Source organism: Mycteria americana, chromosome 3 (genome assembly GCF_035582795.1).
Source record: "Mycteria americana isolate JAX WOST 10 ecotype Jacksonville Zoo and Gardens chromosome 3, USCA_MyAme_1.0, whole genome shotgun sequence".
NCBI lineage: Eukaryota > Metazoa > Chordata > Aves > Ciconiiformes > Ciconiidae > Mycteria > Mycteria americana.
In genome coordinates, this window is record NC_134367.1 from 22943682 (window position 1) to 22971440 (window position 27759).

The 27759-nt window shown below is 39.1% G+C and overlaps 1 protein-coding gene across 2 annotated transcripts in view; it reads left to right on the top strand.

Moving 5' to 3' along the window:
• The first annotated feature begins 6870 nt into the window (after positions 1 to 6870).
• The window catches only part of FBXO25 (F-box protein 25), a 34847-nt gene continuing 13958 nt past the window's right edge, over positions 6871 to 27759 (top strand). The window contains exons 1-6 of one of the 2 annotated variants that reach the window (XM_075498028.1): positions 6892 to 6988; positions 11149 to 11280; positions 11393 to 11536; positions 18743 to 18852; positions 20221 to 20270; positions 23361 to 23453. In XM_075498028.1, coding sequence (XP_075354143.1) covers positions 11400 to 11536; positions 18743 to 18852; positions 20221 to 20270; positions 23361 to 23453 — 390 coding nt within the window. In that variant the 5' untranslated portion in view covers positions 6892 to 6988; positions 11149 to 11280; positions 11393 to 11399. Of the gene's footprint in view, positions 6989 to 11148; positions 11281 to 11392; positions 11537 to 18742; positions 18853 to 20220; positions 20271 to 23360; positions 23454 to 27759 lie in introns of both variants that reach the window. The other variant, XM_075498027.1, reaches the window with a different exon arrangement.

A 27759-nucleotide genomic window follows, 5' to 3' on the forward strand; every position in this document is an offset into this window, starting at 1 on the left:
CCTGTGGGAAAAGCTGAGAGAAAGAGAGAGGAAAAGGAGAGAGAATATCTCTTCTATAATAGCTAGATATCTCCTCATTTATAGATTAATTTTATAACTATTTTAACTATTACAATGTTGTCTTCAGTTTCGATCCATTTTCTCCTCGAGCTGTATGTCCCTAGCTTTTGCTGCAGCAAACCCTTTCTCTTATGAACGTATTTGAAACCACTGATCTAAAACAATTTATTGGTTGTATGGATGCATACAAATATGGCGAAAACAGCTGGTAACTTACCAATATGGGAAGTCTGCTTCTAAAAATTGTGGGTTTTTCTGTTTGAAGGTTTCAAATAGAAGGTTATAAAACCTCTTGCCATCCTTCATTAGCTTAAAAGTAATGAACCTCACTTTTGTAAGTAATTTCTTACTGATTTCAATAGCTTGAACTGCCACGAAATTCCACCCCATGCACAGCAAACTCCTAAACTAGTTCATTTCCTTTCTTAGTTATCTCTCTTATATAGGCAAAGCTCATATTTGTTGAAAAATGAAAATTTCTTTTCCAAACTTAGTTTTTGACCTCACATTTCCCCCATTGCGAATGAATCCAACCTGTCATTGATCAAACAGTGTAATTTCTGTTGGTGTCCCAGTGCTTTCAATTAAAGATTTGTCTCAAGATATGGTACATGCTGTTTTTCAGATTGTTTCTCTGGAGCTTAACTAAAATAATGTTTTTCACTGCAACACTGCAACTTCTTTTATTTCTCCCCTAACGTTATTTCCCAGCTAACTGTTAACCATTTTTTCCCCTAGAGTAATTACTAGTTTTCAAAATTCTTTGCCCTACACTATATAGTGTTTCTTTCAACCAAAATAAATGTTTTTATATTCAACAGTGAATTATGATATAATAAAACATCTTTCATATTAAAAATCTACATCCAACATTGATTTGTGAATCTTTGCTGAATATAATTATATCTTTGAATGTAATTGTTAATAGCCTACTGTATATCTGTGAATTCATTTTTTCACAAAGCTCATATAAGATGTTTCTTTTCATAAAGGCTTTCCATTCCCCATGATCTTTAGAGAGCAATTTGTCTGATTACATCACCTCCCTGAGGACTGGGGAGCCGAGAGGGATCCTGGGGCTGGCAAGTGCACTGGTTTTGGCTGGGATAGAGTTAATTTTCTTTATAGTAGCTAGTATTGGGCTATGCTTTGGATTTGTGCTGAAAACAGTGTTGATAACACAGTGATGTTTTAGTTACTGCTAAGTAGTGTTTATACTAAATCAAGGACTTTTCAGCTCCCCATGCTCTGCCAGGTGCACAAGAAGCTGGGAGGGGCCACAGCCAGGACAGCTGACCCCAACTGGCCAAAGGGCTATTCCATACCATATGACATCATGCTCAGTATATAAAGCTGGGGAAGAAGAAGGAAGGGGGGGATGTTTGGAGTGATGGCGTTTGTCTTCCCAAGTAACCGTTACGCATGATGGAGCCCTGCTTTCCTGGAGATGGCTGAACACCTGCCTGCCCATGGGAAGGAGTGAATGAATTCCTTGTTTTGCTTTGCTTGCATGCGCGGCTTTTGCTTTCCCTATTAAACTGTCCTTAATCTCAACCCATGAGTTTTCTCACTTTTACCCTTCTGATTCTCTCCCCCATCCCACCGGGGGGGGAGTGAGCGAGTGGCTGTGTGGGGTTTAGTTGCTGGCTGGAGTTAAACCATGACAGCAAGGCAGGGACTTTGCCAGCCAGGACCTGTCTGCATGAGGCAAGCAGATGAGGGCAGGCTCACAGATGGTGGCCGGGTTCAACCAAGAGTCCAGATCATCAGGCAAGTGGTGAGGGAGGTCCAAGGTCAAGCGGGGCAGTCAGTCTGCAGGTGTAGGTCGGGGCCCAGCTCAGCAGGTTACATGGCCAGGCCAGGCCGGCTCCCCATAGCGCTGTCGGGAGCCTCTCCCCACTGTCCCCGGAGGGAAGGGGGCTGCCCTGGGCTGCACCACCTCTGAGCTGGCCCTGAGCCCCAGCACCCAAGCCTCCAGGAAGGCGGATGCTCTCTTACGCGTTTATAGTTATCCTAACACGCTTAAGTTTTATCTTGTCATCATTTGGGGAGAGTAATAAATATAATGAAGGAAGAGCAGCAGCATTACCTCGTTTTGGCAGTACTGATGATACAGATTTAGAAAAAAATGATGCCAGCCACAAAAGAAACTTCTGAAGAACTGTGTAATGCACTGGAAAGCACACATTAAGTCATATTTAGGACAATGAGGCTTTTGTCCACGCTTTGCTTTTTTTTTACAAGTTGGAAGCTTTCCTGAAAAATGAAACTATAAGCAACTGACTCCTTGGAAAAATGATAACTGCTTGGATTATGTGTTCTTTTCCAGTCTTGTTTTACCTATAAAATATTATGACTTCTGTCTTCATTATTGTCATGAGCTCCCTTCTGCTGTCTAATGATTTTATTGCTGCTGCATCACTTTCCTGTTTCTTTTTGTTAGCATTAGATGTTGCTAAGTAACTGAATCAGGCTGTGGTATTATTTGGCATAACTATTCTATGCTTTAAAATATGTATAGAGATTACTGAGCAAAATGAAAATTACTCTCCCAAGGGAAAGAAGGCCATTTGCATCTATCACAACTCTCATTTTCAGATGATTTCTAAGAAAAATTGAAAGGGAATCCTAAGAAGTGATGCATATTTCCAAACCAGGTAGTTCAGGAAATATGAATATTGATGAAAAATTGCTTCACCTTCTCCATGAGGTTATCCTAAGCCACCCTAAATAACACCATTTATTTTGCTTTTAATCATGCGTCTCAGCTCTTATAAGCAAAATAACTTAAAAGCAAAATAGCTTGGCTTTCCATCAGCGCAAGCTCGTTTAGAGAATTCACCTTTGCTGTGGCTTATTAAATACAAATCATAATTTAAGTAATTTTATAGGAAAGAAATGGGAAAGATTGAATTTGCCATTTTATTTAGCTCTCCTAATTTCATGTTAATGTGGCAATGATCTAGAGTGTCTCATCTGTACTACTCACATAGGCCTACTATCAACAACAAGGGTAACCATCCCAATTGCAAACAGGAGATGATCTGGGTTTAATGCAATCTTCACTTTCCATCTCTCTGAAATAATCAAAACCAGTAACAGTCACACTGCAGACCAGTTCGTTCAATTTCCACTGCGAAGCTTTAAACTGTTTCAGTGTTAAATAAAACAGAATAGAGAAGGTCCAGATGAGGACCGTGACACCAGAGTAGAAAAATTCACGTAGAACTTTATGAAGAATGTCTGAAGCAGCATAGTGTCAAACATTATTAAAATTCTCAAGAATTGTGAGTTGCTCAATGTTGATTAGAATTGCCTTAAAAGGTTCCACATTCCATTATGCTATTTATGTTTCAAATTCCCCCAAAATGAACAACATATTTTCTTTTGTACATTTTTAACATAGACTTGCACTACACATAAAAAATATTTTAAAATAAATTTCTCAGTCTTAGAACCTGAATCTCCCTAGATGAATTTTTTATAAGTAGGAACTTGGACTCCCAAGATAACTATTCCTTCCATGGGAAATAGCTCTAAATTTGCTTGTTTTATCAGCTTTAGTTAAAAAGAAAAAAAAAAAAAGGCAGACAGACAGAAATCATAAATACTAAACAGTAAAAAGACTTCTGTTAGGGAGTACAGAGAGCTAAAATTACAGTTGCAATAGAGAGTATGGCTCAACACTACTATGGGCAATAATCACTTTACATCTGCTTGTTGAATTAGCACAAGATTTTTATACATTTGGAATGAAACCACATATACACAAAGTCTTACTTTTTCAGTGGCTCTGTACTAAAAAAAAAAAAAAAATCACATTGTTGCAGCTCCCTCTAATGTATAATTAATATAAATACGCTGAAGCCAGCAGGTAAAATACTATAATAGCTGGATATGAGTAGCAGTGAATATTCAGGAAAGAGAGTTGTCATGGAAAACCCAATTACTTATGTACCTCAGCTATTAATGACTTTATTAAATTTGCAGCACAAGTCAAAAAGTGTGACTGCCCAAGCTGGGAAGGCACACTTGTCCTTGCCCTTCTAGAACCTATACCATAAAAGAGAAAAAAGGTACAAGAAACACATCACTCCATCTGCTTCCTCCATCCATACTGCATCCTTCCTACGGTGTGAGGTATTCATTCAGGGTGCCATCCACCAGACAGGCTTCATAATTAAGGGAGTGTGGTGGGTTGACCTTAGCTGGCTGCCAGGTACCCACCCAGCTGCTCTCTCACTCCCCCTCCTCGGCAGGACAGGGGGAGAAAACAAGATGAAAAAGCTTATGGGTCCAGATAAGGACAGGGAGATCACTCACCAATTACTATCACAGGTAAACCAGACTCAACTTGAGGAAGATTAATTTAATTTATTTTGAATTAAAAACAGTGGATCATTAAAATAGGATAGTGAGAAACAAAAACAAAACTAAAAACACCTTCTCCCCAACCCCCTATTCTTCCCAGGCTCAACTCCACTCTTTCATTCCTGACTCTTCCGCTGCCTCCTCCCCTCCACAAGTGCCGCAGGGCAATAGGGAACAGGAGTTGAGGTCAGTTCATGACACTTTGTCTCTGCCGTTCCTTCCTCTTCATGCTGTTCCCCTGCTCCAGCGTGGAGTCCCTCTCACAGGATACAGTCCTTCACAAACTGCTCCAGTGTGGGTCCTTCCCACAAGGCCGCACTTCTTCAAGAAGTAAGCTCCAGCTCATTCTCTTTCAGTGTTTTAGTGCTGCCTAGTCCTCAGGGAAAGACAAGAGTACTACATCACATTTTCTGAACCGCATCACTTTTGGATTAGATGTTTAGCTCATGATGCTCTACTAGTCAAATCCCACCTACCCTAAAAGATCAGCCCCACCTGAGCTGTGAGGTAACTGTATACTCGTATGTCCACACGCCATAGAATACCTCAAGAGGCAGAGAGAAAATATAGAAAGAACCTAGAGACAAAAGCATTTTTGCCACATTATGAAGGAATTCGCTAGATCTAGATCCAAAAGAGCAAAAAAACCCCTTTCATGGGCTGGGCAAGGACCATTACAAGTTCCTAGCAGAGTAGTGTGGTTGAGACATACATTTACGACAGAATCATTCAGGCCAGTGAATGTGAGGATAACTGCAGGTAAACTCAACTGTCTTGCTAGCTGTGTTTGGCTGAAGGCTGCCCACAGCAGCCAGTGATGTCAGCAAGCATCTAGACGAGTTGAGGAAATGAGAAAGGGGGGCTAGCAAGGCTAAAACCATTACAGCAGAGCACGCTGCCCCGCAAAAAGTTCCAGACCAACATGAACCATCAATACTGACTCACGTCCTTTTCCAAGGTGAGGCTGGGAAACTCTTGTCAATCACCATATTCTCCAATGTGACAATCAGGCTGGCAGACAGGGTGGCCTACAGCCTTTTACCATACAAAGGCAGCACCGCTGCCGTGGCTGTATTTGTGTCAGGACTACGGGGTCCTGAAAAAGACTAGGGTATAGTCTTTTTTTCTCTCTTCATGAAAACAGATGAATCCTACCTCTAAGACAGTAGTTTAATTACTAAAAGTGACATACTGAGAACATAATCAATCAATCCCAGGTCAAAAAGAACTACTCATGTAACTTTTTCAAGCCCAAAGACAGAAAAGAAACCCTTCTAAGACATCTGAGCCTACGCGGAATTCTGTGCTCTTATAGCACTGAGGTTATATCACAACCTCCAGTTTCATACAGGAAAGAGCTGCAAAAGGATTAGGGAATGCTTCCAGGTAGGGACAAGTTGCAGCAATTGCAGTATTGTCAATCCCAAGCATACAAATAATTAAAGGTCAACCCCTTGTTCTACAGCACAAAATATTTAAGACCGATTTAAATGTTTTAAAACACAATTTTAATTTTAGCTCCTTGACTTTCTCTTTTTATATCTTTCTCCACATTCATACAGGGAAAATTACCGATTTTTAAGCAAAAGCTGAAATGTTCATACAACCACATATTCATGACTTAAAGCTTTAAGAAACAAGGAGCTCTATAAGCTTGGTTTCCTACAGACTTGTTTTGCATTTCTCCCAAATTCTTTTACAAAAGTAAGCCTAGTGTAGCTCCAACCCTCATGTAACACCTCTAAGCCACCAAAAGAAAACGTGCCCTGTCTAGGGAGGATGTACACAAGGACTGCAGCTGGCCAAGGCACGGACCGGCCCACGCTCATCAGCCGCTCCCAGGCACCTGCATTCCCCCTGCCCTCCCCAAGGTAGCCCGGAACCGGTGTATTCCTCCACCTGCCTATTTTCATACAATCTACGGGAACTTGAGTATCTCCGAGACAACCCCTTCTGCTTCGAATCCAGCTGAAACCAGCCGATGGGTTTAGAAACTGAAGCGGAGGACGGACGGGCAGGCAGCACAATCTGCTCTTCCCCGAGGGCCCTGCCGAGGCTGAAACACTCCCTGCCCGCCACACGACGACACTGGCAGGCTGCACACGGATTTCTGTCCTTACGTTAAGAAAATCCAGTCAGCGCCAGGCCGGCGAGAGGGGCGGGAAGGGGGGGCGGGGGGGGCGGCGGCGGCGGGAGCGCAGGGCGGCGGGAGCGCAGGGCGGGACAGCGCCCCTCCGCCGCGAGGGCGGCCCTCGCTCGGCCCCGCTCGCGCCACACGCCCCGCCCCCAGCCGACCAAAACATTGACACGTGCGCCTCGCTCCCCCCTCACGTGACGCTCCTGGCCCGAGCCTGCCGGTGACGCCACCGCCCCCCTCCGCCAATGGAGAAGGGCGCTGCCGGGTAGCAACAAGCGCCGCGGCGGGCGGCCAATCAGCGGGGCGGGGGAGGGCAGCCCCATGTTACTTCCGTCAATAGCCCCGCGGCCCGGGCTGAGCGCGCGAGGGGGAGTCGGGCCGGTCGCGCGCTGCGGGGAGCGGCGCTGCCGCTGTCGTGAGGTGAGGGCCGGGCCGGGCCGGGCCGGGTCGGGTCGGGTGTACAAATGAGGCGGGGCGGGAAGGGGTGTGGGACTGTGTATGCGAGGCCCGGGGGCTCGGGGCTGAGTGCGGGCAGAATGGGCAGGCATGGCTTGAGGGGTTTGGGACTGGGTCTTAGCGGCGTGTGGAGCTGGAGTAGTTTGGGAAGGTGAAGGTGCTTGAGCCACGATGGGCAGATGAGTCTGGGGCTAGGAATAAGGGGCAGCGTGGAGGGGGCTGGAAGGGAGGTGTCTGGAGCCTGCCTGGAGGAGTGGGGTGTTGGGATATCAATAGGCTGCATGAGTATGGTAGAACGGGGAGAAGCAAGGGCTGGGACAGCAGCAGGCTGGAGGGAAGAAGTCTAGGGTAGGCAGTTCAGTTGGCGAGGCGGAGCATTTGTGCCTATTGGGAACTGAGAACTGCATGGTCTGGATGCATGAAAATTGTTGTATGGGGAAATAACAATCAGAACCGGAGTGGGCAAGAGAAAACCTGAGGAGTTGATGAATCATGGTCTTGCAGAAATTTGAGACTTGATTTGAGACAGTCATTTAATATGAAAAAACATGTGGTGGGATGAAGTCTGTGAGCAGACTCGGACCTCTGAGTCACAGGTCGACTGAGCTAGCTCATAGAAGAAGGAAGTCTAGAAGTCATCTGCCTGTCGTGAGATTGTAAAGGAGCAGTTTCTGTTGAAAGTTGAGCTGCTGAAGAGATTTGGTTAGCGTGCTAAAGGAAGAGATGGGTATGCTGCTGGACTGTTAGGAGAACTTTGCCTGTTCCCATCGTGTTGGCAACAGTCTTGCTACTGAATAAGAAGAATGGTTTGGGTCATAATGACATGTTCTTAAGTATAGGAATATATAGACAGAAGAGGTCTCCAGTACAGTGGCAGAGTAATAGGATGACTTACTGCAATTCTGAATGGCTTTGCAGTGACTTTTGCTTATGTTGTGAGTTATCTACCTCATGGAAAGCAGAACTCCCTTACAACTGCAAGGATGGCTGGAGGAGTTACTGTCATCTCAAGCTGTATTAAGCTGGCATACACAGCCCTCTTCTTCTGTGCTTCTTTCTGATAGCTCTTGTTTCCTCAGTCCTTTTTCCCCCTCTCCTCAGGAAAAGGTGTATGATGCAAAGTGAAGAACTCTTGTTCTTATTTGTTTTTAGGAAAAAGTTAAATGCGATCAATGTCTTGTCTTAAACTCTTGTTAGCTAATGACCACATTCCTTTCCCAGTCATTTTTTGCTTTAAAGAACCTTGTCCCACTGGATTTTCCCCAAAATTCAAGTCTAGGGAGCTCATCTTTTGTTGTGGTGAAGGGTTTAACAAGTAAATAGCTGCTTGCTATTATTGATGGTATACTACATAAAGTATGCTGGAATTCTTGAAAGCAAGCTCTGGTCTGGAAGCCACAGGGATACTTCAGTGCAATGCTGTATGGGGAAGCAAAGTCTGAGTGGAAGCAGAGCAAAAGCATGCATGTTCTTACCTGTCTAGGCAGTCATACTCTATGATCACTTCTCATATGAAAGAGTTGCATAGGAGAGATGTTTATGATACACTGCTGCTTCTTAAAATTTGATCACTTCTGAACAACAATCAAATTACACTTCAATCCTGCAGGAATTGAGAAGCAATGAGATTTTTTTTTTCTGGTTGCATATACACTGTTACTAAAAGAATACTTTTACATTTCTGACTCTGTGAGCTACAACTTTTGAGCATGAGTACAGGTCATTTTGTGGAATTGCTACTGATGGATGCACTCTTAGCTGGTGCAATAGTGAAACTATGTCTTGGACTAAGAATATCTGTTTCTTTGGAAAAAAATTAGCTCAACGTGTACCAACCTCACAGAATTGCAGACTTTTTGTAATCTTCCACAAATGTTTAATTTTAAAGAAGGTAATCTGTGATTTTTTTTCAAATAGCTTTTTATTTTTTTCTCTTAGAAAGATAATGTGCTGAATATATCATACATATACAGAAATCACTCATATCTCTATGAGCTTTTTGTCTTAAGTATGGTTTTCCAGGATTTCTGCAGCAGACATCAGTAGTCTTTCATGTGTGTGTGTGCACTTCCTGATACCGTTGTTATTATTTTGAAAACAATGTAATTTTTTTTGAGGAGGGATGACAGAACATTTATTCTGTGTTGAAACCTTGCAATGGAAGACCATCAGTTTTCAGGTTGTAAAGATCTGGAAAGCAGCCTGTTTTAGAACATGCAACTGTTGAAGCATATAATTTTAAACGCCAGTACAGCTCCCTAGGAGGAGGTTACACGTAGCACTTACACTGGTGGTCTGTTACCTTGAAACCACAGGGTTTTTTCCAAAGTTTAAGAATTTATAAAGCATACTAAGCATCCTATTCTGTAAATTATGATTAGCTTTGGACTTCAGCTACTTCCATCCACTTGAACAAAAGACTTCATGTTTTCTTGTATTGTTTTCAGGAAGTTTTTTTTTTTTCCTTTATCCTCATTGTTTTATAACTTATCCTGCTAACTTCTAACAATACATGTTCCCACCTTGCTGCAAGTATGTGGTCTCAGTTTCTTCGCTTCCTTTTCCCAACAATTCTTTATCAATGTAAGTATTCTTGAAATATTTTAAATCTTTTTTTCAAGTTATCCCATTCAGCCTGTAATGATCTCTGTGGTTCTGAATTCTCTCTAGATTTTAATTTCTGAGTAATGACATGCACCTACAATAGTGTTTTATTTTTGTATCAGAGCTGCTGACCAGGATTAGATTGTGAGCTCTGTATATCTAGATATGGTTCCAAAACTTTTGTTTTATGTTTAGGATGATGTTTTTGACTTGCTGTCTGCTGTTTTCTGAGTCTCTTTCAGTGATTTAAACAAATTTTCGGGTAAATTCTGCTTATCTTGGCAGGAGTAAAAATACTTTAACCTATGTTATTCTGAAATGCACTCAGGAGCACCAGCTATTTAAACAGTTGTACGATAAAGGCAAGAGGCCTTAATTTCAGTCAAAATGAGAGGAGTTCTAAACAACTTGGAAAAAATGTATGTTATGGTTCATGTTACTCCTAGGAAGCAGTAAAAAGATTTGAAAAGCAGATAGGCATGAATAGAGTTTGTGGTGGCTGGAGGAAAGGATGTGGTAAATTTTGGAAAAGATTACTGTTAGATGCAGAGGAAGGCTGAGTTATGAGTAGGAAGGGGACTTTAGTCAATGCTGAGGGCTAGACAATGCGCTTTGTTTTGTGTGGTGTGCAGTTTTTTAATAAAAAAAAAATTCTGGCTCACTCAACTTGTATTTCTTCAGGCTTTTTATGCGTCTCTGCCTTCTCCTAGTAACTAGTACTCCCTAGTACTCCTAACTAGTACATTGGGCAGATGCTGGTCAAGAGTGCAAAGGGATAAATAAATTCATAGCGGTGTTTGACTGATGTGGCCTAATATTTTTTTCAAGTTGAAAAAATATTAGAAAATGCATACTCGTTAGGAACAAAGCTGTTGGTGTTAATATATTAACATATGTTTCAAGTATGATAATGTTGTTTTCCCTGTATACCTTGCATGTGAAACCTCTAGTTAAAATAAGGAGCAATGTATATGCATGATGAATGGGAAGAAGAGGGCAAAAGCTAGCAAGGTCAGAGTCTTCAAAGTATGGAAGAATGCTTTGTTCAAATTCTTACTTCATATGTCAGAAGTGAATCTGCCTTTTGAAAAATGGTAGCAGAACACTGTTTGAATGATATACCTGTGATGACTTGCATCTGTTTGTAGGAATTTAAGGACACATTTCACAATTGACTTGTATGTAGCAGTCTCCATTTGTCCTGTATCCAGTTAATAGCCTAGCGTGGGAGGTGACCCTCAACAGCAAGTGAAAAAATACTTGGGAAAATGAAAATTCCTTTACTGAAACATCACTATACAGTGTAGCACAAACTTGGTATTTATAAGCCTTAGAAAAAATAAAAGGAGCAACATTGATTTTTGTGGCCTGTCAAACGCTTAATAACCATTTATTAATCAGGTCTCAAAATCAGTAATCTGTTTGATCATGGCGGAGCAGATTACCCAGGATATAATTTTGCTCATTTTGGTATCAACCCTTTCCTGGACTACCATAATTCTTTTCCTTGTTCTTTAAAGAACTAGGAAACCTACCTTGATCTAATAAATGCTGACAGACAAGAAAAATGAGGTTACAGAATCAAAAATGTACTTAAACTGCTGAATCTGTTTCTTAAAAGGATGGTCTACAGAGAACTTTCTTTCCTCAAGGTAATAATTATATTTTTTTAAGGTTAAAGAGAAAACTGAAATAATGACAAGAAGTTTTGCAACTTATCTTAATAATTGAATAATAGACAAACAATCTTCTTGCTGCTTATAGAGAAGCCATGCCATTTTTGGGCCAAGACTGGAGATCACCTGGATGGAGATGGGTTAAAACAGAAGATGGGTGGAAACGATGTGAACCCTTCAGTCCTGCACTTGAGGATGGGAATAATCAGCTGAATGGTATCAGTCACACTGTGTAAGTTTAAAAAAAACCCAAGTGATTCTGCATAAGTTAATAGCAGGTGGTAAGGCAAAGATTGACTTAATTTCCATTCAGACTGCAAGTGTTTGTGGTAGATGATATCATCTGCATATGCTAGAAGTATACAAATGCAACCATGTGTTTTGTTTAGTTAGGCAGAGAGGAGACCCCGATGGAGATTGACTGTCTTTTGTCACTGCTTTGTGAGTTCCTTATTTTAGGCAGGCAGATCCCACCTTATGTTGTATGTCTTTAAAAATAAAATAAAAAAAAACTTAAAAACCCAACCAAACAAAAAACCTGCCAAGTACTATTTAAAGATAAAAGTGATACTTATAAGTATGTTAAGTAAGGTACTTATAACTTATTGCAAGTTCAACAGGCATATTGAGATGTTACCTGGAAGTGACTGAAGACTTTCTGCTGATTGGGTGTTGGATTAGGACTGTTTATGGCAGTCATATAATGCCTTTGCTCTAAGTACACAATGGTAGTTTTATGGTAATTCTCTAACGCAATATATGACTGTGTGTGCTCCTGTAGAACAGGTGAGAAAGTTATTAGTTAAATAGAGTAATACTTGTGTCAGATGCCCACAGACCAGTGTGATATAAATAGCTGTGTCCAAAAAAAATTCTACTTGGTTTCCCCACCAAGAAGTAATTCTCAGGGATAGCATTCTTGGTTATAAATTCCAGCATAATGTGTTCATAATGAGAAAAGAGAACATTCAGTGTGTTGTTGTTAGTCCAGTAAATGATACAGTAACTGATGTGATTTAGAGGGAATTTACTGGCAAGCTAGGACTTGCTGTACTCATACACCTGTGTTTTCTAAATTTGTGAAATAAACCTCAAGAGAGTTATCGAGTAGTGAAGAATTATTATTAAGCTTATCTTGACCTTCATGCCTTTTTTCTTTTTGTGTTCATCTGTCACTGATACTATTTGGGCTTCTTTTTCCACATGGCCTGGCCACTGTGGATACAAAGGCTATGCTTGTCTGGAAGAGTGTTCAGTAAGCCTCCAACATAAAAGTTTTCTTATATACCTTTGAAAAAACCTTTTCTTCCCTCTTTCATGTATCTTTAATAATATAGTTGGCAGATGAAAGCAATCTAATTTAATTTTGATAGCTATTTGCACAGTTACTAAATAATTATATTTTCTAGGTTGCTTTAATGAATATTGTTTAGCAAGTATGACATAAGTGATCATTGTTTTTGTGAATATCATTAAGACTTTTGCTCTTCTGATCCTAATTATATGTTGAGATATATTTATCTCTTCTCCAGAGAGCAAGGCGAGGTATTTTTATTGCTTCTTAAAGCAAAAATGCTGGATTTTTTTTTCCTTAGTCTTGAAAGAATTTAGTCTTGAACTCCTCTGGAGTTCTCTTGCTAGAAACAGATTTAAATCAATTCTTTTTGGAAAGATATAAGAGTATTAAAGTTCAGGACTAAAATAGGTACATTAATTTGAAGGGACTGGCCATGAAATGCTCTGGGGAAAAAAGTTTTCATTAAATCTGAAGGGTTTAATGATTTGGGTTTCTTAGGCTAGCTTGCCAATTTGTCAGAGTCCCAAACTCGGGGACCAACCTAGTCTGCAGCAGATACTCTCGTCTGTAGTGATTCCCCAGTTCCCCATCTTCGTCTTGCACATCTCCTACTTAGTGAAGCCAAACCACACCATATTCTGTAGCATTTTTTTGAATTTTTTTTTAATTCAAAAATTTAATAACTATTCAGTTATATTCAGTCTATTCTTCTGTCTATTCAGTTAATGTATATTGTCCAAACTTAGACTACAGAATTCAAATTGGTACTTCTTGGCAAAGTAGCACTACTTGGGAGTAATTTCACTACAGTTTGAACTTTGGATCTATGAGTTAAGGTTTGCTGCTAAACAGCAATTAATATCTATTTGCACAATATTATAGAACAGTTAAGGGTGGAAAGTACCTCCAGGGGTCTTCTGGTCCAAACACATGCTCAAAGCAGGGCCAGCTGAGGTTGGGGTGTATAGGGCCTTGGCCACTTGAGCTTTGTGCATTTCCAGGAATGGAGATTCCTCTCTGGGCTCCTGTTCCAAGTTCTATTACCCTCACTGTGATTTTTTTTTTGTTTTGTTTTGTTTTTTTGGTTCCCTTTCCCCCCCACCCCGCAATCTAATAAGAATTTCTCTTATCCCAGATTGTGTCCATTACCACTTGACTTACTACGGCCTACCTCCTCTAACCTTACAGTCTAGCTCCATCTTCTTTATACCCTCATATTAGACATTGACAGTAATCAGATTTCCTTCCACCACCACCTGTTAACACTGAACAAGCTCAGTTCTTTTACCCTCGTGCATCGTGTGCTCCAGTACCTAATCACCTTGGTAACTCCCCACTGGACTTGTTCCAGTATACCCATGTTTTTTATTGTATCAGGGAGCCCCAAACTAGACACAGTACTCCAGATGCAGTTTCTCATGCCAAATAAAGAGGGATGATTGCTTCTTTCAGTCTGCAGGATACACATTTGTTAACTCAGACCAGGGTGCAATTGGCTTTTTACAACACAAGGGCACACTGCTGACCTGTGTTCAGTGTGTTATCCGCAAGACCCCTGGCTCCTTTTCTGCAAAACTGCTTCCTATCCAGTCTGTACCCAGCAGATACCTGGGGATGGGGTGGTTCTATCCCATGTGCAGGGCTTTGTATTGAAGTACAGCAGTGTATTGTGTGTTCCTGGCTTGTTCTCTGTACCATCTTAAGCTATTTGGAAACAATTATCTGTGTATATTGAATAGACAGCTCAGCTTAGGATATCTGTTAACATGATATAGCACTGACTAAGGATGAGGCTTGATAAGGTGCTTCCTTCCTTGTGGAAGAAGCATATAGTAAACAATACATAAGTACTTATTTGTCTCTTTTTAAACTGCCCTATGAATAGGGATGATGGTATATGCCAGTCTGGCAGTCCTAACAGGATTTTATTTATTTTTACTCATTAAATGAAATAATGTTTTTCACCAAAATATTCTGTAGAAATCTATGCTAAAGGTAGTACTTGAGTATTCCAGGGAGCAGATATGGCACTTTTCCTTTAAAAAGAAATAAATTCAAGCTATGTAGTTGACTGAAACCCTGTTTACTATTACTTGTATTCTCTTCTGTAAGAGAAAGTATGGATAGAGTTACTTTCCAAACTTTGTTTTTTATCAATTACAAATACTTTCCCTTCAGAAATTAAAAAGATCTACTCACAGATTCAGAAATAAACCTTCAAGACATGTAAAGTTCTATTTTAATAAAAACATATTCTTCAATTTTTTACCTTATTCAGTTAGTCATCCTTGGTGAATCCAGCTGATGAATTAGTCAAAAATAGTGGACCTAATGATAACCATCCTTGAACAAACATAATCACTTGTGCAGGAGCAATGTAAATTATTTGGAATAATGTTTGAATAGTTGCACTTTAAATTAGTTCCATTTATGGAAACTAAGATGGAAAAAATGAGACCCTCAGTTCTGTAGTTCTTACTTACTTGGATAATTAATATTATTATATAAGTGAAGAGCGCATTGTATTCAAGGTATACAATAGATGGAAATGTGTTTGAGGCAGTGCTTAATCAAGCTCCATGTGCTGAATGCTGGCTACGACTACCTGCAATTTGTACCTATAAATTCTAATGCAGATACATATTTACAGTGCCATGGCACTGTGTCACTGAAGCTTGGGGGGGGTTGGGGGGGTGGGAGGGGGTGGAAGAACAGCATTGCCTTACAGAATTGTATGCTACCTCTCAGTAGCCTGCAGCTTAGGGGTAAAGCTGTCTTATGCTTTCCTTTTGAGGTAAAAGGAAGAGAATCAGACTAATGAGATTTTCATGATGGTGATATTACTCTTTTTGGGTGTTAGGCTCATCTGAACTACCTCAGCTGTCATGATAGTCATTTGAGTCTGCAGTGTCTCTTGTCTAACTCTGTAAGTGAGATACGGTGTTCACAAAAGTGTTTTTGGCACTGGATGGAAGTCCTTGGATTTGAATCTAGTCTTAGGTAATTTTGGCATTTGACAAATATATTGCAACATTATTTGGTGCAGGCATTTACCTCAGGATTTTCCATGAATGGTCAAGCTGTAAATGGCTTTGAGTCTCTTCTAAAACACTTAGTGTGTCTCTGTAGGTAATTGGATGACTTGAGGGCGTTCCTTCCTCCATGAGAAAAGAAGCAAGGGGATGAGGAAGAACAGTTGGAGTTTGGATAGCCCTGTCAAGTTTTCCAGCATCTTAAGTGTCATACCCAATAGGTTACTTAAATATTTGTTATGAAATTACTTTTTTGGGGAAAAAAAAAAAATTCTTGCATGCTTTATGTAGGGTATTGTAGTTCTGAGGGCACCAGGTACTTTGCTTTTAGAAGCTTTAGAATAATTTTTTTATGAAGAAGTGCATCATCAAGACAAAGTAAGAATAGCTGTAAATTGGCAGTATTATGTATGTATTTAAATCCTTCCAGGTGCACTCAGATACTATGTGCAGTATTATGGTAAAAACATTAAATTAAGGCTTCTGTTATACCATATGGCATGTGCAGCACTTGATTCAGTTTCTTGTATCTTAGCTTGGTGTTTGGGGGGGGCAGCAGTTGCTTTTGGAAGTGGTGGAGCAGCTTTGTTACTCATCAACCAGCTCTCCAGATTTCTGAAAGGAAGGCTGACAGTCGCTGGGGAAGTGCCTGTATTTCTGTCCCATTCTTCTGATGTCTGTGGGACCCTTGCTTTCATTCTCAGTAAGAGACTTAAAGTTTGTCAAGAAGAATGGTGATGGTTACAGATAAGTAGGGAAAGACTCTCCACATGAAGTGGGACAGAACATGAGGAAATAAAGCCTCATATGAGAAGATCCTCAGAGATAACAGTCAAATTTATCTTTTCTCTAAAATGACATGAAGAATTCCAGGAATGTCACAGGTGAATTTGAATGTCAGACAAAGGTGTTTGAAATGGCACTCTTCATCTTCTCAATTCCTTGTATTAATTGACTGTCCTTAAGCTGCCTTGCTTGTTTATCTGATGCTTGAGGAAGTGTATATTATTGGGGGGCAGGGCTGGGCTTTAAATCACTTCAGGTATGTTACTGGTCTAAATTGCCTTCTAAGGACGCTTCCTCTCTAGGAATAAAAGAAGGAATCGTGCCAGATTAACCTTCCTCTTCTAAAGCTGGCCTTCAGGAATGCTGCCTCTCCTCCTCTCCCCGTTGCACTGGGTGAATGGGAATGGGCATGTTTCTGTTCTGCCTGAATTATATTGCAGAGTATCAGGCCATATCTCTCTAGTCTTCTGTCTGTTGTTAGGATGATAAAGCTAGGTCTGGGAGCTTTGGGCTCTATTTCTGATTCTGTAGCAACTTTTCTGATTTTTGCAATAACTTATGTGTTGTGGCAATGCAGTCAATATGCTAAAACATAAATTAATTATTTTAGTGAGCTTAAAGAGATTTCCTTTGATAGCTTTGGAAAAAAACCTGATGGATTGGAATGTTACATAATCAAAGTAACTTATCAGTGTTGACGTTCTGCTTTTGTCAGTTGCCAGTTCCTGTTCTCCAAACTCTTGCTGTTTGCCCAGATATGATATCTGGCAATGTTGCATAGAATATTGAAGTTGTTGAGTTTTTATACTCTGCTTTAAAAATGGTAAGACATGAACTAAGGCCCTCACCTTGGATTGAGCTTTATCTGAATGCAGAGGTATGTTAGATTTTTTTTTTTTTCAGGATTTAAACCTAAGATGAAAACAACTTTCTATTTCTGAGTCTTCTCAACTTGTGTATCTTTAAGCTGAGCTAGCATTTACTGATTAGAGCAGTTAAAAAAAAAAAAGCTTTTCTACAGTGTTGTTTAGTCATCCTCCTTAACAGATGGCTCAAGCCTGAAAATTTTAACTGTATAAACTAGTAGCAATAAACTAATAAAATTTGATTTTTGCAACTTAATGCCCCAGTACAGGTTATTTTTTAATAAACTGGTGTCCTTCAGTTTTACAATGTTCAGCTGTTGCTGGTGCAATTTGAAGTTCAAACTGACATTAATAGATTCATCTGGCAAATCTGGATTAAAAAATAGTAATGAGTGGGAAGGGTTTTGTATACAACTTTCTTGTCAAAGAATAATAATGAGGAAATAAAATAGTACTACAGTTAAGCTTCACTGCCATGCATCTTTAGTTATTCTGCTTATCTGTGCAGGACTGCGCCCTTCATATGAAGTATCTTCCTTCTCTGTGCTAGAAAAATGAACACCCATTCTTATCTGTATTGTTGTTCCTTATAATTATCTGCAAAAATGGAAAGCAAAACTTTATGAACCTGTGTAGACTTTATGTAGCACAGGCAGTTTTTAAATGTGTATGTATTTTAGAAAGGTTAGTTTATACAACAAAACGTTCTTAATAGTTTCTTTGTATATATATATATATAAATACATATATACACTTACACTATCTATATATACACTCTCTATATAATTATTCAGTATAGTCCTCTGTTAGGTTACATAGCTAACTGTCAGAAGTGACATAGGTATAGCTGATCCTCTCTGGGACAGAGGAGAGTAGACCACGTGGTTCTTGATGCTCTACAAATCATTGGTAAAACATTACTGTCACACCTAAATTATGTACAGTGTTGCGATTCAGGCATTTATTAAAAGGAAGACTTTCTTTGCCCCAAAGTTGACAGTAGTAACAGAGGTGTCTTTCTTTGCTGTCTTTCTGCCCATACAAGGATTTGCAGTAATTCTGCACTGACTTTTGCCTGTGTGCACAGTTTTTCAAGGCTTGGTCCATTTCAAATAATGAATTTTTGTACACTAGAGCTTTGCAGACAGCCAGCTGTCCAGTTAGTACTGTCTCCTCAGTAGTCCTTTCTAAATGTCAGTAATGACTTAAAAGATACCTATCAGGAGGATACTTTTGTGTATTTAATCACTTTGACATAAAATTCTACCCCACTGGGAAGAAAAGAGCAAGACAGCTCTCAAGGTATGTGTTGATCTAGACCATCAGGTAGAGGAACATCATTAAAGTCTTCCAGATGGAAAAAAAAAAAAAAATTGTATTTTTAATGCAGAGTATCATAAGCTGTATGCATCTTAAATATTTAATCACTGCTGTTCTAATTAATTTGTTTATTTCAGCATCTTAACTGGTGATGATGAAGATGAAGAAATATACAGTACTGAAGATTGTGAGTTTGCAGCCAAGAAAAGGAAAAAAGATCATTTTAGGAATAACACAGATTCGCAATGTAAGGCTGGGGGCTTTTTCCATTTATTTTAGAAGACTCTTGTAGGTTCAGCAAAATTTTATAATAGCTATTCATTTATATTCATCTATAGAGTAGCCTTCTGACTTATGTTTACTTTTGTATTGGCAACAAATTCTGGTGTCAGAAGTGATACATCTTAATTGAACTGTGCCACAGATAATCTGTTGTGTGATATTTTTTTTTCCCCCCCAAAGATCCAAAGGTAATTAATTTAAGAATAGTAATTCCTGAATAATAAATGCCTCTGATACTAACCACTCTTTTGTTTTGTGGACTAGTTTTAGATTAAATTCTGGATGCTTATGGAAGCTTCTGTTTACCAAAGCAACTGTTTTGTTTTTGCTTAATTCAAATTCTGATTAGCGTTAGATCTCTAGAATCAGTTCATAAATGCATATATTCGTCATAATGCCTATAGCTCTTGGTAAAGACTTTATCAGTATCGAATTTCTTAAAAATAGTCCCCTTTTTTTAACATTAAAATATCAAAACCATTTTTGTCAGTTCTCACTTTTAAAAGATCACCTGTACTTTAGACTGCAAATATGTGTATGACAGTAAGTAAACTTACTGAAGTAGAGAATTTGGTAGAGCAGGTAAAAAAAAAAGTAAATTGATAAGCAACTTTTTGGCATTTCTAATGCTTTGATCTTGACATTATCTCCATTATTTGTATATTCCCAAAATTGTAATGGAGATGGTCTTGCAGAAAGCTGCAAGCTTCCCCAGGCTTGTCTGGGTGTAAAGTCTTTCAAAAGATTCAAGTGGCTAGATGTAAGAGCATGCTTTCTTTTGACAACATACCAGACTTCTGAAAGTTAAAGGTCTGCCTGGTTGCCTTTATTAGTCTTGTATAGTTGACTTCCCTGCAGCATTCTGCAAGTAGTTGAACCAAGCGGATGCAGAGCAGGCACCTTTACAGAAGAAAATAGATTAGAGGGGTGGAGTGTTCGGGAACAAAAAGGTTGCTCATTTCTGTACTTTCCTGTGTGAAGTGCTAAGGTGCCTGTTGGATTAACAAAGATCAGGGGTTTTGTAGGAGAAATTGACTGTTGTTGGTACACAGTTGACGGAAGTTGTGCCACATCTGCCAATTGTGTGCCAACTCTTGTGTTTGATTTATAAAATTATTTAACTTTTCCTTTATTTTTTTGAAGTACATAACTTCTGAAAATTTGTAGTCATCCTTTTCAGTCTTTATAAACTTCCTTCATGAAAACTGTTCCACCATCTCTCCTATCTTAATGAAGCATTTTATTGAGGATGGTCTATTTTCTTCAATTTCTTTCTAGAAGGCATTATCTAAAGTGGAAGCCTAAAAATGCTTCTATTTTGATTTTATTTTAGGTTTTTATCGTGAAAAGTGGATTTATGTTCATAAAGAAAGCACCAAGGAAGTAAGTCCTGCATGCTCAATTCCTACAATCTTTGTGCTTCTTAATTGACTAACAGTATATTGAAAAAAAAAAAAAATGCATTTGTGCCATGTGGTCTTGGGGATTATATTCAACTCTCTTTTCATTGGCAACATAGTACACCTGCACGTGATGGGGCAAAGGCAGCTGGCAAAATGACTTTTACATGGGTCATTGTGGCAGAGATGTGGGAACTTGCAAGGAAGTTACAGTTCCCCACTACTTGTATATAGTTCTCCACTACTTCTCCAAGCCCATCTGTCCCTATCTGTACTGTGTGTCTGTGAACTAAAATGGAAGTAAAATGGAAAGTATTTGCAAAACCAGAGTAAGATCTCCAAAGAAGGTGTCTGCAGGCAGCTACCTCATGTTTTGGAATCTTGGGGTAAATTTGCATATAAGTAAGTGAAACTTCAGTTTCAAACTTCACAAAGAGGACCTTTGTATTCCACAAAGTTCGGGTGCTTTCAGTTTGGGATACAAACTGTATCATGCACCTGTAAAGGGAACATGAAAGATCTTGGAATGACCTCTTAGAAAGCCCAAAGTTAAAATACATCCATTGTGTCTAGAGATAAACTGTCTTTAAGTTTGAGTTTCATTCCTGTGTTGATTCCTGTGGTTATCTGGGATGGGTGGAAGCTTGGACACCTGTAAGGACGTCTTTCATCCACACAGTAATGCCAGCCAGGAGAAAGGGAGGGAGGGAGGTAAGAGTGATGACCCTAGCCATGCAGGCAAAAGTTGGCTTTGCATTTTGGAGCTGAGAGAGACCATAAAGAGCTCTACTCAGGAAGAGCATGGTGTTGTGGAGAGAGCTTACATAGAGGAGACACTGGAAGACTTCATCTTGCAGGCCAGTGACCTGGAGGCTGCCCTTCTACATCTAGAAGGGTATTACAAAGCCTTTCACCAGATTCATAGTCCTCTTTGCCAGTTTTATCTTAATCTGTGGTAGATGTAGTTACTTACATTGGTCTGCAAAAGTCTCAAGCATGCTCTTTTCTCTTGTGCCACATCAAATTTGGGGTAAGAAGGAAGAAGGGATGACAGACTGTCACCAGCCATTATGGTGTTTTGAATGATAAGGTTGTTAAGCCGAGTTTTGAAACTACATTCAGGCCAAAACACAAATTGCCTAAAATCACTCATCGCTGTCCTTCATAACCTGTGCGTTGGGATTATCCCCCCTGCCCTTGTGCAGAAGTTGGTATACTAGTGATGTGTGATTATTTTCTTGGGTTTCTTCTCCACTTGGAGAGTGGATAAAATATTTTGGTGTACAGATCAGCTTATTCTTGTCACTGCTGTTGTCTTCTAATAATTGACCATTCACCTTTTTAAAAAAAAAAAAATTAAAACACGAAACAGGGATGGTTAGAATTAATTGTTAATCTTTTTCAAGTAATTCCTTGTATAAATTCAAAAGCTTAGAGTAAAAAGTTAAAACTTAAGTAGCAGAATGAAAAAGTAGCAAGGAACAAGTATACTTGAACCAAAAAATTCAGAGCAACAATTTAAGCTAATCTAAAACATAATTTACAGAGGCTCTAGTTTTCCTTAGAGGTTGTAATTTAACTTGACTTTGAAATGGCTGTCTTGCAAGTAGGAAACTTTTTTCCAGACTGGATACTGAATTTTAGGGCAAAATGACAAGAGTAGGAAGATCTTGATAAGAAACATGTGAAACATGCTATGGGAGAGCACTGAAAATAAAGAAAACCAAAAAAAGTGCAGGTATATAGCTGAAAAGAACTAGAAGATGCTCTTTAAGTAATTTTGTCATGGTACATTGGCAAAGGTAGAGCTGAAGTTTCATAGAAATCTGCTTCCAGCTGTTCAAGGAAATGTACCTTTCATGTTAATGTATTTAAGCATGGCCTTTTGATAACTGTTTAGACAGAACAGCCACAAATATTTAAATTGCAACAAAAGTTTTGTTGTCTGTAAGTGTTAATTCACTGGTATTAGTCAGCCAAGTTGTGCTTACTGTGAACTGTGCAGCATGCTTGGATCTCGGGTATATTAACTGGATGAGTGAGCCAGTACAACCCTGAATTCAGTCATTAACCAATAGGCAGTAATTACCGCCACTCTGCAGTGAATACTTAACTGTCTCCTGTCCCACTGGGGTACATTCAGGGTAAGCTTTCATTGGGTTGCAGAACGGAATGTTAAGTTGTACTGCTATCTCTTCACCGTCACATAATTCACCAAGGAAGTCTGTCTAGGAATGAACTTCAAATAATTATTTATCCCCTCCTTCCCCAGGCTGATAAGCCATACTAGCACACTGCTCTGCAAGTATCTCTTTCACCAGTTGTAGGGTTTTTCTGGCCTCATTATATTTGCTCCAAGGCTCCTGTTTGGCTTTGTGGCTCTAAATTTACTCCGCTTATGTGATCCCATGTCACTTCGGGCTGCTACTACCACCTTAAGTAGTTCCACAACAGCCTCTGAAACTTCCATTTTCACCTTAAGAGACTTGTGCAGAAGTACCAAAAGAAAATGCAGTTGCTGTTGCTCTTGGTACCAAAGAAAAATTGTGCCTAAACTTGTAGCACCCAGAAAATAAATTCTAGATGTTGAGACCATTTGTTCTTCTAATCCCAGGAGCAAGTAGCTGTGTTCTTACCCTCAAATGTGAACATAAACTCAGTCAGTTAATGCTTATGGTTGTAAGCTCAGACTGCTGTACAAAAAAGTTTACCTTGTACTGAGGCAAATGGGGAGTGTGATAGCCATGAGACAGTGCCAGCATTGCGGCCATGCAATAGTGGAGTAGATTCCCAGGACACTCAAATTCCAGTGATTACAGATTGCATGATTAGTATGAATTTAAAGGCCTTGCTGTCGAGTAATATTGCCTGTGTACCTATTAGTTCCAAATAGCATATCTTAGTTTCATTTGTTCTACAAGAAATTAAATAAATCTTCAGTCCAGATACATTATATTTCCAGGAAGCATGGTATACATAAGCATCAGTTGCATGGCAGAGTGCTCTCCTGAATATTTTCCTCAATTTTATCTTTGTTTCTTTCCATTTAAAGTGTGTTTATTATTCTTCTCAGAGACATGGCTATTGCACTTTGGGAGAAGCTTTTAACCGCTTAGACTTTTCAAGTGCAATTCAGGACATCAGAAGGTTCAATTACGTGGTCAAAGTAAGCTCTTTATTTTATGTGCGTATTTTAAAAATGCATTTGCTGATGTGCCTATGTGTACAAAAGAAATAATTTTGCACTGAACAGCTGATAATTTGTGACTGTATAAATATCCTGTTCATATGTAACTTATACTGTATGAAGCAACTTTAAACTGAGTAATTGTTCTTTGGTGAAAACTCATTATATTGCTCTATGAAAGCTTATAGCTTGAGGAGGATGGTGGTGGCCAGTGTGCTATGTATTTACAGGGAAACACTGATAGTTTCAGTTGTTGTTCATCAGTCTGGGTACTGAACTCTCTTTAAAGGCAAAATAATTCCTATAGAACCAAAAATAGCAAAGTGTGATACATCTTAAATATACTTTACTACAACTTAAATATGCTTAAAATATGCAAGAATATTTGATGTGTAAATATTCTGTGGTTTCTGTTTTTTATGTAGCTTCTTAACAGTCCTGTGATTCATTGCACACTTTTATCTAGGACAAGATACATATGCATTTAGCTTTGTTAACATCCCTTAAAATTTGAGACTCCAGCATTTTCAGTCTTCTGTTTGTTTTTTTTTCTTCCAGTTTTATTGCAAGTTGTCTTTTACAAATAATGTAGTGACATGAAGTTTATAGAAACAATTATGATATACTAATCTCATGATTCCTTGGAAAGTCCCTTTCTTACTGTGTTTGCTTCTCTGGGTCAGGTCTAGTCTTAAGTCAGGAATTAAGTGCATGGAACCTGTAAGTTCTGGACAATGGTGCTATCTGCCTGTTTTCCAAAAGTATGTAACTTTTACTTTAGGGAGCCACATAATGTTATGCTTTGATTTCCTCAATGCCTAACCAGCTGCCGACTTGGAAATACCTGTTCTGGGAGATACTGATCTTTCTCTAGCCCCAAGTCGTTTTTGTCATCTAATTTGAGGTAGTAAAGTGCTTGTCCCAACTCCTAGAGAAGCAAAAAATGTGATACATCAGGACTAGAGTTCAGTTCAGTGGTGAGGCTGTTCACAAATAATGTAGTGGTTGGAATGCATCCAGCACTTGAAAAGACACAAATCAAAATTAAACAAACATACCAGGAGAACACCCTTACTGCTAGGCCGTGGAGCATTTGGAGAAAAAACACATTCTACCCATCCTTGTGAAGCTGAGACAGTGTGTTATAGTTCCAGGAAAAACAAGAGATGTGGGACCAAAGGAAACAAAGCAAAAAGGATTTGCTTCCAGACTAGTGGTTAGGGTACTTGCCTGTTTTATTGCCCTTGCAGATTTTTTTGGTATATGTATGGTATGCATTGTGGTTTAGAACATCACTTTTAATGCTTAACAGCATTAAAGAGACAAGAACCTCAATCTTTCCCAAGACTTTTCAGCCTCGAACAGTAGGAAGAAAAAAAAAAAAGCACCTAAAAAGGTGATTTGTGTTATAAATGGTGTCAACCTTGAGTGCCTCACTTGAATGGTAAACCGGTAGAATGAATCCAGAACTAGAGTTTTACAAGGTTTTTTAGATGCTGCAGTGCCTAAGCTGGATTGCTCAAAACAGTTGATTGGAACAAAGTGGAGAGTCTAACATAAGCACATTGACCAGTTTCTCTTCTGTTCGCGAAAGAGTATAAAATGGCTGGTTTAGTTAGCCAGGCTTAAGATTGTTGAGAAAGGAGCAATACTTTAGAATTCAGAAATTCGGCTTTGTGGTTCTAACTGTTACTAGAATAATGGTAGACCCTAAGAAATTAGGGTGGCTTTAGCGGGCAGACTTCCAAAATCCTTTTAACACTTTAGAATTTGTTTGAAATTTTAAAAATTTTATAATTGTTTTACAATTACAAAAATTTAATTAAATCTTTGCATCAGTTACGCTGAGGTTATGGAGGCAAACTGACTTTTATCAACAGGTACAGAAACTGTACATCTAAGACCTTAAAAGTTACTGAGCTGCCAGTAAACATGATTAATATGAATGACAGCTGCTGCTCATTCCTTAGCTGTAGAACTTACTGACTTGAGAAACATTTGTGGTGGTGTATCTAACAAAACATCTGTGTGAATGTCAGTAATATCTGAAGTTGCAACAGATTTTTAAAAAGGATGTTTAATCTGCTCTATCAGGTTTTAGGCCAGTCTGCAACTGAGATCTAATGTAAGAAGCAGGTCATCCCATACCTATCTGCTTTATACAAGTTCTCATTTAATTCCATAAAGTTTCTAATGGTGGAGGTGTTTTGTGTAGATCTCATTTAATGCAGTGCAGCAGTTCCTATTTCTTCTCCTCTAAGAATTATTCCTAGTTATGCATGAACACAGCGATAATTACTTTTATGTGTGTTGTTCTGCTTGTTGCATTTAAGATAGCAAGATATAAATCAAGAAGACTTTTTTTTTAAACACCAGGCCCTACTGGATAGCTCTTCTTTGATCCAGACCACCAAGATGATCCATTTTGATTCTCCAATTAACTAAAAACTTCCCAATCATTATTAAAAGTTAATATAGATGTCTGCCCAGGACCATTTTAGGGTGGGCAGTGAAGGGAGGAGGTAGGATCAGCTGTTTTCCTGTACTTGTTTGTGCTGTAGTATAATGATAATTTCTTAGCTGTTAAATGTCTTGTAAATTGAGTTTGATATGGATGGTCTTTTTTCACAGTGTTTCCATTTGAATAAACAGTTGATCCATTCAAAGTTATAATCTCTAGTAGGCAATGTAAGCCATGGCTATGCATGTATCAGTAAGATTGAACTCGTGTGTCAGATCCTTGTACTCGTGGACCTGCTAAAATTGTCTTAATCCTTGCATATTAACCTTCACTGAAATTGGAATCTTCCATTAAAATCAGTCAGGTGGAATTTGTTTCTTTGATTTGATCTTTAGTCTGAGTGAGATAACTGAATTTTTTTAAATTAAGAGAAATGTACATACTTGCTTGAATTGGCAAACTGCCAGAGACCTCTAGGTGTGCTCTAAATTATTAATCAAACTAAAAGGCTTTGAAAATGCCAAGAAAGAGGTCCTGATACCTAGTCTCAAAAACTGTGTAAATAGATTGCTTGTATTTAAGTACATCAGGAGAATGACTTCCTCCTTTCATAGCACATAATGTTTTGTCAGGGATCATGCAGAGAAGCCAGAAGGAGCATTATTAAATCAGGGAGAGAACAGGTGTATTCTCTCTTCCTCCAAAGGAAGATTAATGTTGAGTGTAGTGTCAAATCAGTGTTTTAGAAATTAAGATACAAAATAATTTTTGGCAGGCTTAGTCTTTGTTCACCCTCTGTGCCAATAGTTGATGCTGTCCTACAAAGCACGGCTCTGCAGGTTAGTGTTTCAAGCACTCTGTAGGGGATGCTAGGTTCTGCTCCCTGCTTTCCCTTTCTAATGTGTTGAGAACACTTTTTCTGAACTCAGCATTATGAATCACAATTGTAAAGCTCAGTGCCACACTTCTAAACATTGCAATACTGTCATAACATGAAGGTCTCTCATTTCCTACTAAGAGACCACTTTTTGTTGAAGAGGCAATGGTCCTTATTCACAAAATGGAATCTAAAATGTAAAAGCAAAGGTGACAGAATGGAGAAGGGCTGCCTCTAGTAGCTGTAGCTTGGCATTAATGTGCAGCAAGAGCTTAAGCTATTCTGGTTACTTTCCCTAGACTATTCCCACTGTTCTCGTCGCTCTTCTGTTCATAGTGGTTCCGGAGAGAAATGTGTGGACAGTTAGGAGATCCTTACTATACAGTTAAGGGAAAGTTACTAATACAGTATGTATACTGCTCATTATTAGATTACTGTGGTTTCTTCTACCAGGGACCTGAATGTGGGAGTAATACTTCCCCCCCAATTTAGGTAAAATATGGCATTTCCTCTCCATGTGCAGAAAGTAGTTCACTAAGTCCATCACATCTTGGTCTGATCAATGATACTTTCACTCAAAAGTTGGAAGTCTGATAGTTGGTATCAGTTCAGTGATGTTCCTGGCCACCAAATCTGTCAGGGGGTTCAGGACCCAACCACATCAAAGACCGCATTTATTTTTGTGAGCCTCCAAAACAGACTCCCTCCATTGTTTAATTAGAGCTTATAAAGACCATATGTCATATGCTCTATCACAGAGATAAACACTACTATTCATATAGTATTTTAAAAATGTACATCTCTTCATGAGGTGTTCAGGGAATGCCAGTGGGAATGCTTAAAGCTTTTCACGTTTGTCTTGCTTCGTTTTCTGAACTCTGTAGTTATGTTTTCACGAAATACGGTTGCAGTGCTGTAGGCTGTTGTAGGTGAAAGTATGTACTGAA